Source organism: Geotrypetes seraphini, chromosome 1 (assembly GCF_902459505.1).
Source record: "Geotrypetes seraphini chromosome 1, aGeoSer1.1, whole genome shotgun sequence".
Lineage (NCBI taxonomy): Eukaryota > Metazoa > Chordata > Amphibia > Gymnophiona > Dermophiidae > Geotrypetes > Geotrypetes seraphini.
This window is the reverse complement of record NC_047084.1, coordinates 64,994,961-65,013,171: the sequence shown is the minus strand read 5'-3', so window position 1 is coordinate 65,013,171 and position 18,211 is coordinate 64,994,961. Positions and strand designations below refer to the sequence as shown.

At 44.8% G+C, this 18,211-nt stretch overlaps 1 protein-coding gene across 5 annotated transcripts in view; it reads right to left on the bottom strand.

Annotated features, from left to right (window-relative positions):
• Positions 1-18,211, bottom strand: part of RICTOR (RPTOR independent companion of MTOR complex 2) — a 607,299-nt gene that overhangs the window by 8,316 nt on the left and 580,772 nt on the right. For all 5 annotated transcript variants that reach the window (XM_033932568.1, XM_033932543.1, XM_033932533.1 and 2 more), the window contains one exon: positions 9,160-9,318. In XM_033932568.1, coding sequence (XP_033788459.1) covers positions 9,160-9,318 — 159 coding nt within the window. The remainder of the gene's footprint in view (positions 1-9,159; positions 9,319-18,211) is intronic.

Here is an 18,211-nt window from a genome sequence, read left to right as displayed (position 1 = left end):
CCCCTGAACACTGTTGATAGAAGTTACTTTCAAACAGAAAGTAATTCCTAGTCATGGCAATCTTTGCTAGGTTCACCAAAAATTCAGCAGGCACCACATGCAGCCTACGGCACTGATCTAAGCTGCACTGTAATATCCTAAGTGCTTCTTCCTATGGAACTGACATGTACAAGGAGGCAACATCGTCTCTAAGAATGTAATGGAAGATTAGGCTTATACTTTCGATAATCTTCTGTTAGTCCCTGGAGGATTCCATACGCTAGGAGTTCAATCCCAACCCGCAGTCTGGGTGTTGCAGAATTCACATCTTTTCAGAACGCATGCTAGTGGCAGAAACAGTTCAGTCTCAAAGCCAAGCACATATCTGTAAATCCAGGACAAAGGGGATATAGGGGAGAATCCCCATCAACACAAGTAAATCACAAACCAGTATGCTCTGCAAAATATCAACAAGTAATAACAGGCACAAAAGCAACTCAGAAAAAACATTGATGAACAATGTAAAACTTACCTGCTGTGTGCAACGAGTGCCCCAAGAAAGGCCTTCGGCAATGAACGTGCTCACAGAAATTCCCCACAGGATCTGGCAACTGGCTGGAAAATCTTCAAGCCTCCAATGAGAATAACCAAGGCAAAAAAGAGCAGGCTACCCCAAACAACTGAATTAATACAAAAAGGGTGGGTCTCATGGAATCCTCCAAGGACTAACTTCCCTTCTGGATTCCATATGTTGGATGAAGAACCAAAGCCACGGAAGCTAGGGAGGGACAGAAGAGCCTGCCCATAAAACCGAGGTCCCGAAAACTGCAGCAGAATGCACTGCCACATCCATTCGGTAAAACTGGGTACAAGTATGAAGAGAGGACCAAGAGCTGTCCTGCAAATTTCATCAGGATGAGTCACATGGGATACCGCCCACAACGCTGCCACCCTTCATGTCAAGAATGCGGTAAGCAAAATCGGCGGCTGCGAGATGTGGGCAATGTAAGTCACAGAAATGGCCCTTCAAATCCATCAAGCAATCAAGGAGTTGGATGCCAGCCTACCACGGTGAAGCGCAGCAGTGAGAACAAAAAAGTGATCGGATAGCCCAGAATTCAGTTACCTTTTCTAAATAAAGGATCAAGATCTTTCGGACATCTAATTTGCGGAAAATCCGATCTTCGCGCTTCGAACCTGTCATATGAAACACAGGCAAACTAATTTCCTGATTGACTTGGAAAGCCGACACCAAGAAGGAATGTAGAGTATGGAGGAAAACACCTGAATGGATTGGGCCCCACAATGAGCCCACAACCCAACAGCATTCGTGCTAAGAGTTATCCATTCGGAAATCCGAAGAAGCCAACCTTAGCTGAGAGCCACCCTAAAGCCACCATCTCAAATTGCTGCTATTTGGCTCCATCCAGAAGAGTGGCCTCTAAAGGTGGAAAAACTCAGTGGCGATCATCAAGAGAAGAGGCACTCTGTCAAGGGCACATTGTCACTCTGGCCCAGGGGATCGCCTCCCGGGCGGCTAACCTGAGCCCCAGAAACTGCAGATAAACCCAGGCCAAGAGAGCAGGATAATCCAAGAGAATTCTAATCTGCTGACCAAGGTTCTGTCTACCAAAGAGAAGCCTTAGAGAATCCAGAGACTAGGAAGACACCCCGTGTCTCTTCCTGAACTTGCCCACGCCTGAAGCAGAGACACTACTGTCCCTACCACGTCTTTGTACACCCAAGACGGAGCCCGGAGCACCTGCTGTCCCAAGAAGGGTGGACATGGAACCCCTGCTGGCAGAAAGCTGCCTCAACTACAATCACAGGGATGAAAGTATGGGAGCCATTGCGAGGTCAAGGGGCAGAGCTGCGAACTGGAAATGCTGATGCAGAACATGGAAATTCAGAAACCTGCAATGCTCTGGGGAGATTGAAATTTAGGAGATCCAAGGACACTAGAAACTCCTCTGAAGACAGCAGCTCACACAGTGTACTCTATTGACCTCTCAGAAAAGAGGAATTAATAAGAAATGGGTGACCGACCCTAGAACCAGAATATGTCTCTAAATTACAGAGCCCTTATGGCATGAGGAAATATAAGGAGCATCCACCTAAGCCCTCATTCGTGGTACTAGAAAAGGTTCAAGCATCCCAAAGACTAAGAGGTGCTGTAGAATATTGTAGACCCTGGGCTCTGTTGCCGGCGACTTGCTAGAGTCCAGAAACCAAGCCGGAGGCAGGAAAAAGCAGGATTAACACGTGTCCGATGAAAGTCGAATCCACTCTGACAAAACAGTAGAAGAAAGTCAACGAGTGCCCCCCCTGTGTGGAAATCACATCCACTCCAGGTGACATTGGTGCTTTTGTGTGTGTGTGTGTGGCATAGCCACTGCACAGGAACCTTGGAATGCCTGGAATAGGAACGTTGGTAATGGATGCATAGCCCTGTGAATGTCTTTAGGAGGAAAAATCTGAATATCCCTGACTACACCTGCGGGAGAAACGAAGAGAAGTACAATCCCCTCCAGACACCCAGCAAAACTGGATTACAGGGAGCAACGTAGGGCGGTGAGCACCATACTTGAGAAGAGCATCCTGACCTATAGCGATAAGAATCCGGCTCTTGAGAGGACGGTCACTGAGGGAGAACCTCAAGCCAGTGTCTGACAGGTTCAAAGAGACCGGTGCTCAGAGACTGCAACATCAGAACATATACTAAGACTCAAAAGAGATCATATAGGACACTCGGCACCATAGCCACATTAACCCGCACCAGCGGAGAACAGGCATGCACCACCAGAGGATGCATTGCGCAGGCCAGAATGACAGGCACGTGCCAGAAATGAAGTGGCCACTACCACTCAGCTTCCTGAGGATGCTAGAAAATAATATTTTTTATCATAACAGCCTCCTGCAATCCTGAGAGACCTGAAATGTCACTCCCCAGCACTAGAGAGGGCTGCGCACTGGAAACCTGTGCCAAGACAGAATCTACCTCAGGTTGTTCAGACCTGCCAAAGAGCAGGATTCAGGAGATAAAGTGGAGACATAGCTGTAGCAGATTGGAAAACGCTGTCCGGATTTGTGGACAGAATGGAAAAGGCACAGGAGAACAGACCCGGACTGAAGCCTGGAAAGTGAAAAACCCAAATGGAGCTCTTTGAGAACATTGGCCATAAAGAGGTGGACAGAAGCCCATTGAAACTGTGAAGAAGGATCAGAACCTCCAAATCCAGATGCTCAGGGAGGCCGAGGAGTCCCGTCTCAGCAAAGGCAGCAGCTGGATCCAAATTAAATACAGTGGCAGGAGACACAAGAAACAGAAAATCTTCATGGCAACTACTGCAATTGAAATCTGGCATGGCCAGACAAGAGAGCTCCCAAAAGGAAGCTTTGCCACAAACACCTTAGAACGAAAAAGCCCCAATGTGCCCACCGGCTGTGTTAAATGAACAGGGTCTGAGGAAACGCCATTCAGAGGAGCCAAGTAAAATCCGGTGATAAGACCCACTCTGCAACCATGGCAGGGCACTGTTGAGGTACATGTGACGTGTCAAGAGAGACCCCAGACTTGGAATGCAGGCAAATTGTGCCAGCCTCCAGAACAGCACCTGGATGAGATTTTCTTCAGAAGGCACAGACCTAGGCCGGCTCCCATGGAGGAGGCAAAGTTTGAAGCTCCCGCCCCCCTCTCCCTGGCATGCTATGGCATGCATTTCATATTCGCTTATCCGTGCAATCAATGTCCAAATCCAATAGATTAAGGGCTGGGGAGTCCATCCCAATCGATTCTGAGTCAAACTGAGGAGTTTTTGAGGCAGAATTTAAAGTTAGAAAAAAAGATTGATTTTAAAATCCACTTAGTATTGCTGGATACGTGGGCTATAAATATTTTAAATAAATAAAGTGGGTAGTGTCCTTCAGTAAAGAAATTATTTAACTTCTTGCAGCCCAAATTGCAAGTGCCAGTCAATAAACTTGCATGACCTCTCGAGCAGAGAATTACCAGCTGACACTATAGGTCTCCCCGGTAGATCTATCAGCCGTTTATGAATTTTATGTATACGAATAGACTGACTCCAAATTATAGAGTACTGTCTACAGAGAGTGGTCAAATCATATATACTCCGCTCAGATATGAAACTCGAAAAAGGAAGGCTAAAAAGCCACCTTGTGTAGAAAAGAGTTCACCTTCCAGTCATTGCGATGTTTATAACAGATCACTCTCTGAGACTAGATGGAAATTTTGACTTGTGCAAAAAATCTCTTCTGATGGATCTTCAATGAGAGGTAAATAAAAATTACTGTCAGATAATTGCTTTACTACTTCTTGGAGATAAACGTCTCTGCCCTAAAGGACTATCGACTCAGCTTGTCAGCTCAGGGCTTGGTACTAGCATACAAGTTCCTGCACAACATGGCGCTCGTCTAATCACTACAGACCATTCTGCTCTCAACTTTTGTAAAGCCTCCCATTCTACCTTACTTAAGTTGCGTTTATATTTTACAGGAGCCTGTTCCACTTCCTGTACTTCATTGAGCACTACCATTTTAAATGTAGTTATTACTGGATCTAATGGGCCTGGAACTACATTCTCAGTGCAAGAGGATATTGCATCCCCTGCTAGGCAGGTCTTGGCTACAGGATTACTTCCTACTTCACCTGTGCATTAGAAAAGCACTTATTTATTTATTGGGATTTACTTACTACCTTTTCATGAAGAGATTCACCCAACGCAGTTTACAATACATTAAATAGTAATCAGGCATTGTAAGTATTTTCCCTATCTGTCCAAGCAGATTCACAATCTAACTGTACCTGGGGCAATGCAGGGTTAAGTGACATGCATAGAATCATGGGGAGCAGGGCTGGGATCGAACTCACAACTAGAGAGCTGCACGGGAACGGGGACGACGGGAATCCTGCGGGACCCGCGGGTTCCCCCTTCGGGTCACGGGTATCCCGTGGGACGCCCCTAGGGATGCGGGGATCCCGTGGGGACACCTCCTAGGGTCGCGGGGATCCTGCGGGGTTGAAGCAACTCGAGCCGTGAGGCTCATCTTCTTTCTCCTACCTGCTCTGCCGCAGCACACAGCCGACCGGAAGTCTTCCCTGATATCAGCGCTGACGTCGGAGGGAGGGAGGGCTTTGCTTAAGCATTAACTTAAGCATTTGCTTAAGCATTAACTTAAGCATTTGCTTAAGCATTAACTTAAGCATTAACTTAAGCAAAGCCCTCCCTCCCTCCGACATCAGCGTTGACATCGGGGAAGACTTCTGGTCGGCTGTGTGCTGCGGCAGAGCAGGTAGGAGAAAGAATGCAGAGGAAGTATAGCCCGATGTCACTCTCAATACGTCCTCTTTTTTGTAGTCACATGGTAACCCTAGTTCATGCAGTTCCACTCATAAGAGGCTGTGACTCATTGTGCCCTCTCCTAAACCATCCATTCCTAGGCATAAGATGCTCTGTATCATAAGAAAAGCCATTCTGACTCGGACTAAGATGCAATGAGCTCAGCAACCTATCATGGACACTGGCCTATCTAGGTAAAAAAAAAATACCTAGCAGATCCCCCAACAGCAAATTAGATGTATCATACATAACTCACTGCCAGGGATGAGCAATAGTTTTTTTTAAATACAAAATGTTCACGCAAAGTGTGACAAAAAATAAAAATAGTAGCCTTTTGTGAAAAGGAGGAAAAAGCCTCAGAACCTTGTCCATAGCAGTGTTTCTTCACTCTCAGCCTAGATAACTTCATAGGTTAAAAAAAATCCCAAACCCTATCTTTTTTATTGTGTATCAACAATTTTCAAAAGATATGTTTACTTAAACGAATCCACAAAGAGAACTGGGGGAGGTGCAGGGGTAAGATGGAATAGGTCATATATAAATGTATATTGAAGGAATGACAGAAATATGTATGTAAATATCATAATTTATTATAATTTGATTAATTACTTCCATACAATGTTAACAGAAGGGGGGAAGGGGAGGGGTGTGGGGGGGGGGTAAGAGGGTTGATATGGGTCAAAGGAAAATACATTGTGGAGGAATGATAGAAATATGTATGAAAATATAATTGTGAATTCAGTAGCATAATTAAATCAAATAACTATTCCTGAAGTTTATGGGGTCGGAGGGGATGCCTCCTGGGGACGGGTGGGATTTCTGTCCCCACGCAACTCTCTACTCACAACCTCAGGGTGCTGAGGCAGCAGCTCTAACCACTAGGCCACTCCTTTCTTCCTATACAGCTTGAAACCTAGCCATGCTACTTAGCTGAAGTAGGCAACTCATTCAAGTAGACAATCAAGACAACTTACACAGGTGGAGAATACACTTTATCATATTAAGAATACATAGGCCTGAGTAGAACATTTGGAGGAGTTTGAAGAATAATTTATGTGGATTATAATGAAAATGGTGGAACATAAGGTCAGACTCAGGTACTGCGATAGCGGTAACACCACCCCCTCCCCACGAGTCAGCATTTCCCCAGCTTCCCTTGTGTCTACGTTATCCGAAGGAGCCAGCCGCGCCAAGATGAAAAATCTTCAGAGGCCTGTTCCAATGCCTTCCTTCTGATGATGAGCCTCTCCTTGATGTAACTTCCAGATTCATGAAGGAAGGCCTTGGAGCAAGGGAGACGAAGCTCAGCCTTTGGGGGGGGGATGTTCCCATTGCTATCGCAGTACTTGCAGGGGAGGGGGGAAGGGATGGAAGGTGCTTGCTGGAAGGACTGTGCTGGATCGGGGGGGTCGGCTGGGGGGAGCAATGCTGGACCCATGGCGGGGCTGCTGGATCTATGTGGAGAGAGAACTAGGGCTGAAGGGAGAGATGCCAGACCTGCAGCTGGAGAGAGGGAGAGGTACTGGACCCACAGCTCAGAGCTGGAGGGAAGAAGTACCGGACTAGCAGCTCAGAGCTGGAAGGAAGGAAGATGTACCAGACTTGCAGCCCAGAGCTGGAGCTAGAGGGAAGGGAAAGAGATGTTGGGCCCATGGGAATGGAGCTAAATGGAAGGGAGAGAGGTGCTGGATTCTTGGGGAGTGTTGAGGGAAGGGACCAAGGTACTGGTCCGCAGGTAGGGCTGGAAGGAAGAGTAAGCTAGGAGTTCAATCCATGGGAGAAGTGCTGAGGGAAGGGAGAGAGGTGCTGGACCTGCAGGGAGGAGGAGAGAGAAGGGAAGGGAAAGAGATGCTGAACCAAGGGAATGAAGAGAGTGAAACATTTAACACAGTGGATGCGTGGAGGGAGGGAGGAAAGAAAGGGCAAGAGACACATTGGTGTAAGGGTGTAAGAGAGGAGAAACTGGACACAGGGAGATATACGAAACAAGATGGTGGGCACGGTTGGGAGCATAGGGACAGGGGCACAAAGAGGAATGCTGCATAGGAGTAGTTGGGCAATGCTCAACATAGGAGGGCATATGGCCACAGAGGGAAAGATGGCTAGATATGAGGGAGAATAAGAAAGCAGAAGAGAGATGTTGGACTTGGGTGGGTAGGGGAGCATATGGACTGACAATGAACAGGGACATAGAATAGTGTTGATAATGAAGGCAGGGAGATGGGCACCGGGAAAATACTAGAAAGGGACGTATAGAAGACAGAGAAGGGAGATGCTGTACATGGGGAAAAATACACAAAGTTGGAAGATGGATGGTGAGTATGGGAAAGAAGAGATTACAAATAGTCAGGAGACCCTGGCGCGTAAATTAAGAGTAGACAGAAGGAAACAGACACCAGAGCCTGAGACCAATATGATTTGAATAAAATGACCAGACCACAAAAGGTAGAAAAATAATTTTATTTTCTATTTTGAGATCAGATGTGAAATATGTATCCTGCTAGAGTTGATGTTAGACATAAATGGGGAACACAAAGCCCAGGCCATGCTTCATCTTCCAACTGGCTTAGGGCTCTCTGGCCAGGGGGCAGTTGCTCTAGTTGCACTCCCCTAACACTATTCTGAACATGCATAGCATAGCAGTGGTGAGACTTGCAGGGAACCGCAAGTCGATGCTTTCTGTCCAGAACCAGATGCTGTGGAATGCCCTACCTCTGTCTTTGCGCCAATCTAATTTGCTTTTGCATTTTAGAAAAGGGGTGAAAACTTTGCTGTTTGAGTGCTTGGGCCTTGTGAATGCTTGAGTTACTCTGTTCTTTTTTACATTGTGTTTGTCTTGCTGATTTGTATGTGTTTATAGTTTTTAGCGTATTTTGTATGTTATTCTGTTCCCTGCCTAGATTTGTGGATAGGCGGGTTATAAATAATTTTAAATAATAAATAAATATTCCTGCCATGTGTGACTGCAGTATTCTGTTACCTTGATTTTTCTATGTAGCATTCTGCAGTAATTTGTCTTGTTCATTTTTCTAAATAGTGAAGGAGATATTTGTGAGGGGTAGGGGAGGGAAAACAGGTTTTGTTGATCCTTGCTCTGTATTAATTGTGATTTATGAAATGACAAATGTATAGAATATTGTTTCTTTTTATACTTTAACAAAATAATTTCAATATAAAATCATAACTATTCAAGGCCTGTGCAGATGGGATCAGACAGTTTGCGGGGTTGGGGTGGGGACTGAACTCGTGGCAATGGGATGGGAACCGAGCTCACAGGAATAGAGACAAAGTTTGTCCCCGTGTCATTCTCTAAATACATGCAGCATTTACGTCCTCTTTTACAAAGTCATGCTAGCGGCTGCGCTGTGCTGCTGGCCCCAAAGCCCATAGAGATTTAAAGGGCTTCGGGGCTGTTGCTGCGCAGCTTTGTAAAAGAGGCCATTAGTTTTAAGACTACTGCTAAAAGAGGACATGTTGAACTTTCAGGGGAGAGAAATAGTTGCCAAATTAGCTAGGCAAATTAGCTGAATATTTTAGTTTTGGAAAATAGGAAAAGAATTACGACTAGCTCATGGTCTGGGATTGTCCAGATAAGATATGTTTTCAAGGGTTACATTCTGGCATATAAAATAGGAAAAATTTCCAGGGTGACTGCAAATCAAAGCTCATGGCACCACATTCCAGAACTAGTTCTGACTGAACAAGTATGAAAAAGGAGGCGGAAACTACCAGGCCAAAAATAAATGCTCTGCTTATTTAACTGTAAAGGTCCAATTTAAAAAGTAGCACTCACAAGAAAGCACTTCAGATATTACCAACATACCTAAAATCAGGTCTGCGCTTTTTGTACTATTTGCTGAACCTTGAGATACTGTATCACTGCATCCTGAAATTCCAGAATATTTTGAGGAATGAGAAACTACTTCTAAGTGACTGTGGAGCATCTGCATACACCAGTCAGAATATGGAATGTCTGGAAAATCTGAAAATAAGGAAATCAAAGTGACACATTATCAAAACAAATACTACAGATACTATAATTTTCTTCAACATGTGTATCTGGTTCACACTTTCAATCATTTACTACTGCATGTCTTGCAAATAAAACCCACTTCCCCCCTGCAGCCCACTCTATGAATATTCATAACTATTGTGTGACATCATCCAAAGAACCCAGTGTGGGAACACCCTCCAGATATTTTCTAGAAGCCTTTCATAATGATTCACCACACTTGTGTGCTTTCCCACCTGCCACTGTCAAAGTGGGATCAGCCCAGTCTTTGAAATAGCTTATAAAAAACAACTCAAGGGGAGGTGGGAAGTAAGACTATTTATCCTGCTTCACCTGAGAACACTTGCTATAAATAAGTGACTGTTTTCTCCGTGATCCGAAGAAAGGATTCTCTGTCTTGACTGTAAGGTCCAGAATAGACGCCTCCTTGAGTGGATCAAAGGGAAGTTCTTAAGTCAGTTCCTTCAGCACAAAGTTGAGATTCAAATTAGGAAAGAGCAGACGTAGAGGAGGAAGTAAACGAAGTGCCCCCCTGAGGAATCTGGTCACATCAGGATGAGACGTTAAGCGAAGAAGAGGCAATTTGCGCTCGGAAGTAGGAAAGGCCTGCCACTTGTACCCTGAGGGAAGCTATCGCTAGACCTCATCAACACCAGTCTGCAAAAAGGCTAAGACCATCAGAATGGGAGCTTGCAAAGTCTCAACCTGGTCTTTGGCACAATACTGCTGGAAAGATTTCCAAGCCATGGCATAAGCCGCCACTGTAGACAACTTCTTGGACTTCAAGAGTGGCAATGACGAAGTCAGAGTAGCCTCTTTGAGTCTAGGCCTTGTGCTCAAGATCCATGTGGTAAGGCCAAAGCGCTAGGGTTTCTCCATATGAACCGGTTCCTGACTTAGAAGGCTGCGAAGACAAAGGTGCCTGAGCTTCTTGTCTCACTGAAGGCGAGGCCATGGACGGCAAGGCCAGTCCAGGGCCACTAGAATCACTAGGCCCGGATGAGTTGCAATCCTGCGAACAACCTGACTCACAATAGGCCAGGGCGGAAAGATGTATAGAAACTCCTGAATCAGCCAGGGCTGAACTAACGCTTCGAGACAAACTTCATGACTCTTTTCTTCGACTGAAACCCCCCCCAAAAAAAACCCAACGCTTGACTTTGGAGTTCTTAGCCGAAGCCATCAAGGGCCTGCCCCAGTGACTTACAATGAGGTGGAATGCTCTCTGCATGAGCGACCACTCTCTCGGGTCCAAGATTTGGCGACTGATAAAAGTCCCAGAACAAGGATAGAGAAGCTGTCCAATACAGTATTGCACAAAAACTAGAGATCAAATAGAGTCAATTTAAAAAGAAAAGAATATATCTCTATATATATATTCACATATTTCAAATATCATGAAAATAGTAGTTCACATACACTCAGAATTGTGTAATCTGACCAAGAGATGAAGCACCTATAGCCAAACCTACCACTCAATCACTGTGTATGGAATAGTGACAAACAATAAAGAGTATCTATGTGGTGATTATTCAAAAAAATTTTTATCATTCATAAAATGCATATAACTTAGCTTTTAGGGTGTGAACAGGTCCCGACGTGGGCCATGTTTTGACAATCTTTTTCAAGGAACCCAAAAATAAAGGCAAATAAGTTGTTGAATTGCCAATCAAGTGATATAGAGGTGTGCTTACATATGCAACCTATTCATGGTGAAAAAACTTCCGTGCAATCAGGAAAGAGCAGAGAATGCAAGGAGGTTAGGCCATATGCAGTTTGCAAGTGGTGGTGTTTTTGCAGCGCGTACTATTGATGCTTAATTGGTCATTAGATATTTGTTCTGATTTACACACAGACTTGAAAGACTCCTGAGGTAGGCCATTTGGGCCGAAACATGCGCATATCGAGTCGATGTATGTTGTATTAAAGAAATAAAGGATCTTCTGTAATACTTAGAGTTCACCAGTCTTTTTTGAACTTATCCATTCTTTGTGTCTGAGTGTTTCTGTGGATTTGACTCTCTTGTGTTTTCCAGTCTGCAGTGGCTTACATCTTATTTAAAAGAAAGAGCCTTGCAAGTGAGGAGTGGACAAACTGTTTCTAGAATTGTGCTGAATTGTGTTTGCAAAGATATATGGAAACGATTGCGAGGTGGATGACTATTGGGAGTATGTTTGGATAGTTGTGTGACTATGGAAAAAAATATTGAAAACGATTCGGATGGGGCATTAATCCTGAGTAGGGTGGATTATTGTAATTCACTATATCTGGGAGTTGGAAAAGGGAAGATGAAGGCATTGCAGATGTTAATTAACTCTGGTGCAAGATTGATTACTGGGGTTTCAAGAACGCCACATATAACTCCAGTGATGAAACAAGTGCATTGGTTACCCATGCAGCAAAGAGTACATTTTAAGGTTCTCTCAACCATACATCAGATTCTGTATCATGTTTCTCCTTAGGTATTACAGGAGTTCTTTGAAATCTACCAATCTAGAAAGTATCTAAGATCAGAAAATAGTATGAAATTGAGTATAGAGGGTAAAATGTCAATTACTCATGTTAGGATTGGGGTAACAATGATGTCTGTAGCAGATGCTAAACTCTGGAATGCCTTGCCAGGTATTCTGCGATTTTGTGCTGGGAGGATTAATTTCAAGAAAATGTTGAAAACACAACTATTTGTTAATGCCTTTTTCTGGTAATACCTCCTTGCGGTTGTTAATACTTTTCTGGAATTTTATGATATACCGTATTTGTTGGCATACAGGATGCACCGGTGTATAAGAAGCACCCCTTTTTTAAACCAATTTTTGAGAAAAAAATACATATGCGCATATACAGTATCCCCTCCCCTGTCAGCTCTGCACAAAGCCCCCTTCGCGGAGCCAGTCAAGAAGCAGCTCAGCGCCAAAGCATGCTCCTGTTTGCTGCCGCTCAGCGGCTGAAGAAGCCAGAACATCTTCCAGATTCACAGAGATTTCTTTCAGTTTTTCCACATCATCAGCCTTGAATACCATTTCCAGTTCTGGTCGATCTCGTACATCTTCTTCCGTAAAGCTAGGATTCAAATCCTGGTTTCTGCAACTAATATCCTCTGCAACCTTGGGATAATCACTATTTCCAAACACCCAGGTACCCACTTAGCTTGCAAGCTCTATAAAACAAGGAAAGATTGGGTTCTTACCTCGATAATCTATATTTCAGTATAAGGGTACAGTAGGTTTGACAAGTGGTACAAGTGGCTTCCTTACCCCAACTGTGAGGATTGCAGAAGGAATCATCTACATTTTTCAACTCTGCCTTTTTATGTTCTTGGGCAGTGCCTCAGTTCCTCAGTTAATACCAAAGCAATGGATAACCCCTAAAAAAGGAGGAGGGGGGCATGGGGAACTCACTGAGTAAGTCTTTTCTGCTCTGTAACAAGAACATTTAATTAAACCAATGGAAAGTTATCAGAATTAATGGTGGAACTCTCCTTGGTTCACCGATTACCTCAGTTCGCAAAAAAGAGAACTAAGTAGAGCAGAAAGGAGTTGGCACAAAGACAAAGAAAATAAAGCCCACTGGAAACAACTATCGGTCACTTACAAATCCGCCACTCATGAGGCAAAAACTGCTTACTACACACAGCTACTACACAAGGCCCCTAACAGATCAAGAAGCCTCTTTGCACTAACAAACTTCTTACAGCCTCCTAAGGTAGCCAAGTACCCACACCAACCTTGACAGTGAAACTCTCTCCACCTACTTCCAAGAAAAGATTGACTATATCCACAAAATCCTGAACTTAGTAACACAAACAGTCTCCAACCGCTGCTACCCATTCTCACCCCAACAAAGACTCACCTCCGAAAAGCCTATCTAACTTTGATACAATCACGCACGAGGAGAAAGGAAAGATAATTAAAACACTATGTCCATCAAACTCAATCCTCGATCCATGTCTGCCCAATCTCTTGCTCTAAATTTCTGATGTATACATAGAATCAATCCTACCTCTAAGCAATTCCTCTCTGACAACTGGAATAGTACCCAAAAGTTGGAAATCTGCCGTCATCAGACCTATCCTAAAAAAAGCCCATCATTGATCCCAACAAACTCAGTAACTAAAGACCAGTCTCCAATTTATCATTCATATCCAAGATACTGGGAAAAACCAGTACTAACACAACTGAAAAGCTTCACAGACTGGCACAAACTCCTCTCCATCTACCAGTCAGGCTTCAGGAAATTCCACAGCACTAGAACGGTCGTGACTGATATCTCATCGATGAATGCTGGAACCAAATGGACAAGGGAAATTATTTTCTCTTTGTTCTGCTGGACCTAAGTGCGGAATTTGACATCATTGTTCACTCATTCCTTCTAGCCAGACTTGTTGAATTAGGAATCTGACAATCCACCTCCTCATTCCTGAACCAGAGAACTCAAAAAGCATACTACACGGATCTGACACATCTGAACCAAAACCAATTAAATATGGCATTCCACAAGGCATCCTATTATCCCCTCTATTTTTCAACCTTTACATCAAGTCAGTAATTGGCCATAAATTTCAAATCAACATCCACTCATATGCTGAGGACATCCAGCCATATCTCCCTCTAGGCTGAAACCGTGCCTTCCAAATCACAATCCTTCAAAACTGCTTCACAGAAATAAAAAATTGGATGATGCAAAACAAACTTCAACTAAATGCCTCCAAGATGGAACTCCTCTGGATCAGAAAGAAAAATACTATACTATACTAACTGCCAAAGATCAAGTTCAAAATTTGGGAATAATACTTGACTCCAACTTATCACTCGCCAGCCACATATCGCAAGTCAGCTCCACCTCATTCTACTATCTCTGTCAGCTTCAGAAAATCCGACCTTTCCTCTTGGAACCAGATTTCGCACAACTCCTCTATGCCTTTGTCCTATCACGCATAGATTACTGCAACATACTATTCAACGACCTAACAGTAAAACACCTACACAAACTACAAAGAGTCCTAAATGCAGCAATCTTCCCCCCATGCAATCCGCTAAGAAGATCGACTGTCGGCTCCGGGCGGCTTTCCCACAGAGGAGAGAATCCTGCATTCACCGTGGGCCTCATCTGGGGCAGCCTCCTTGGAGCGGCTGGGGCACGGGCAGTGTGTCTGGGAGGGAATGCATGGATGGGAGAACATCGCAGGGGAGGAGACATAGGCATCCTGGGACTGTCTGCCAAGTCTCTTCCCTGAAGAAGCCCTTTCTGGAAACGTCAATCGCTCCTCCTAAACTTACTTGCTCCACTTCATCACTGACGCTGAAACCGTGGATTGAAGACAAAGTTTTATTTTATTTTTCTTTCCAGCTTATGATTTATCTTTAATCTTATCTATTGTTTTGCCTTTTGTCTTTGTTTTGTTCTATTTCTATCATTTAAATTTCTCCAGAATTCTACTGTTCAACGGCTCCCCCTTCTGCTTCTATTCCTTTCTCTCCTCTCTTCTACCTTCCAAAGTATTTAGATCAATGCTGTCTTGTTAAAATGTTTATTTTATTTTTATTTTTCCTCTAACTCTACTTTTCACTTCTCTATTACCCTCCAGGTACTTTAATTAGATTGTGAGCCTTCGGGACAGTAAGGGAATTTTTCAAGTACCTTTCTTATTTCTAATCTTAATGTATATTTTCTGTAAACCGCTTAGAACCTAACGGATGTAGCGGTATATAAGAAATAAATTACATTACATTACAATCCGCCTCCTAAAGAACCGCAACATCCATGAACACATCTCTCTTGCCCTATACTCAGCACATTGGCTAAGCATAAGCAAACGTGGAATTTTCAAGGGCCTTGTGCTAGCCCATAAAGCTTTCTACCAGAGGGTGTTGGACTGTCTCTTTCTCTCACATACAGGGCGGCTCTACATCGACACCACAAATCACCCTGAGGAACAGATACCAGCTGCTATAGGAAGGTCCTGACAACGAGGAACAGGAAGTTGTTCAGCAGATGGTTCCAGTTCCGTAGTCAACAGATCGGCCCACCCCTAAGAAGCGCAGAGTGGTGGTCATCGGGGATTCGCTGCTGAGGGGCACCGAGGGTCCAATTTCTAGATCAGACCTGCAATCAAGAAAGGTCTGTGTTTGCCAGGGGCCAGGATCCGGGATGTAACCGCTTGCCTGGACAGACTCATCAAGCCCCGTGACCACTTCCCCATGATTCTCATCCACGTCGGAACCAACGACACCGCCAGGAGCACCCTGGAGAGCATACCTGAAGACTTCAGAGCCCTGGGTGAGAAGCTGAGGAGGATGGATGTGCAGGTGGTCTTCTCTTCGATCCTCCCAGTAAGGAGCAAGGGCAGTGCAGGGAGGATCGCATCAAGAGGGCAAACGACTGGCTGCAGGGATGGTGCAAGGAGATGAACTTTGGGTTCTTGCACCATGGAGAGGCATTGCAAGGACTACAGGGACCAGACGGGTTACACCTGACCAGAAGAGGGAAGAACATCCTTGGACACCGTCTAGTCCGACTACTACACAGGGCTTTAAACTAGGTAAGTTGGGGGAGGGTACGGGCACAAACAACCTACCTGGCGAGCTAAGCTGTCAATACTTTTTTGAGACTAAGGTAAGTAAACACCGATCTGGGTCAGGGGAGAGTAGACACACTTTTGAGTCTGGGGTTGGCTCACATTACAATTCTGGGTCACATTGTAATATTCTGGGTCTAAGGGGAGTACACATTGTAATTCTGGGTCTAGGGGGAGTACACATTGTAATTCTGGGTCTAGAGGGAGTACACATTGTAATTCTGGGTCCAGCGAGAGAACACACATTGCAAATTGTACTAAAGGAGTTCAAGTAGCCCAAGCGGGAATACCCCCACAGGGCACACACATTTCCGAGTCTGGGATAGGAACACACTGTAGTTCTGGGTCTGGGGAGTCCGGGATAGGTGCATATTGTAACTCTGGGTCTAGGGAAAGTACAAAACATGCGAATAATGCTAAAGGTGTCCAAGTAACTCAAGCAGGAACATCCCCACTGAGACGTAACAAACATACAACATGGAGGGCTGTGTATGTAAACGCCCACAGTCTGGGAAACAAGATCCTGGAATTAGAAACAGAAATGAGGAATGCCGACTTGGATGTGGTGGCGATATCTGAGACCTGGCTCACGGACTCCCATGGGTGGGACATGGTCATACCGGGTTACAACTTGCTTCGTCGGGACAAGGAGGGCAAAATGGGAAGAGGTGTAGCATTATATACTAAAGATGAAATTAAGGTCACCAGAATCACAGATGTCCACTACACTGGGGAATCCCTTTGGGTAAATTTGGCCAGAGGGAAGGACAAATGCCTGTATCTTGGCGTACTATAAAGACCCCCCAAGACAACAGGATGACCTAGATATGGAATTAATCAGAGATATAGAGAATATCACCTTGCGTGGGGACACAGTATTGTTAGGTGACTTCAACATGCCTGATGTGGATTGGGACACGCTTTCCTCTGCTTCCGGCAGCAGCAGGAGGCTATTAAACTCTATGAAGGGAGCAAGACTCAGGCAACTGGTGTTGGAACCAACAAGGGATCAGGCAATACTGGACCTGTTACTTACCAATGGAGAAAGTGTCACAGAGGTCTCGGTGTGCGACACATTGGCCTCCAGTGACCACAACATGGTATGGTTCAATCTCAGGAAAGGTTTCACTAAATCTACTACACTGACCAAGGTCCTCAAATTCAAGGACACAAACTAAAAAGAAATGGGAGACTTCGTTCACCAGGCGCTACAAAGCCAAGCAGAAACTGATAACGTGGAAGAAATGTGGTCGACTTTGAAAGCCACCATACAAGAAGCAACAAACCGCTATGTTAAATCAGTAAGTAAACGGCGAAGGAACAATAAGCCATAGTGGTTCTCTGCAGAGATTTCGGACCTCATCAAGGAGAAGAAAAAAGCATTCATCTCTTACAAACAATCAGAGAAACAGGACTCTAGGGAAGTCTATCTGGCCAAGTCAAAAGCCGTCAAAACAGCAGTTAGGGAGGCCAAATTCCGCATGGAGGAGTCTCTAGCGAAGAACATCCAGAAAGGAGATAAATCCTTCTTCAGGTATATCAGTGACAGAAATAAGAACTCAGGCGGGATAGTACGTCTTAGGAAACCAGACGGAGACTATGTAGAAGCGGACTTGGAAAAAGCCCAACTGTTAAATGAATACTTCTGCTCAGTCTTCACCCGCGAGGCGCCAGGACTCGGCCCTCAGCTACAGACAAGGGTTGACGCAGATGACCCGTTTAGTAATTTTGAGTTTACACCCAGCGGTATCTACTGTGAGCTGTCAAAGCTTAAGGTTAACAAGGCAATGGGGCCTGACAACCTACACCCCAGGGTGTGATGTCTTGGCGGAACTGCTATCCGCGCTCTTCAATCTCTCCCTTAGTATGGGTAACGTCTCGTTTAACTGGAAGACGGCTAACGTCATTCCACTCCACAAGAAAGGCTCCAAGGTGGAGACAGCAAACTACAGACCGGTGAGTCTCACATCAATAGTGTGCAAACTAATGGAAACTCTAATCAAACGCCAATTGGATACGATCCTGAACGAGGAGAACCTACAGGATCCCCGTCAACATGGATTTACTAAAGGAAGATCCTGCCAATCCAACCTGATCAGCTTCTTTGACTGGGTGACGAGGAAGCTAGATGTTGGGGAGTCCCTGGACATCGTATACCTGGACTTTAGCAAAGCATTCGATAGCGTACCTCACCGCAGGTTGCTGAGCAAGATGAGTTCTATAGGATTGGGCGACACATTGACGAAATGAGTTGGGAACTGGCTTGGAGGTAGGCTTCAGAGGGTAGTG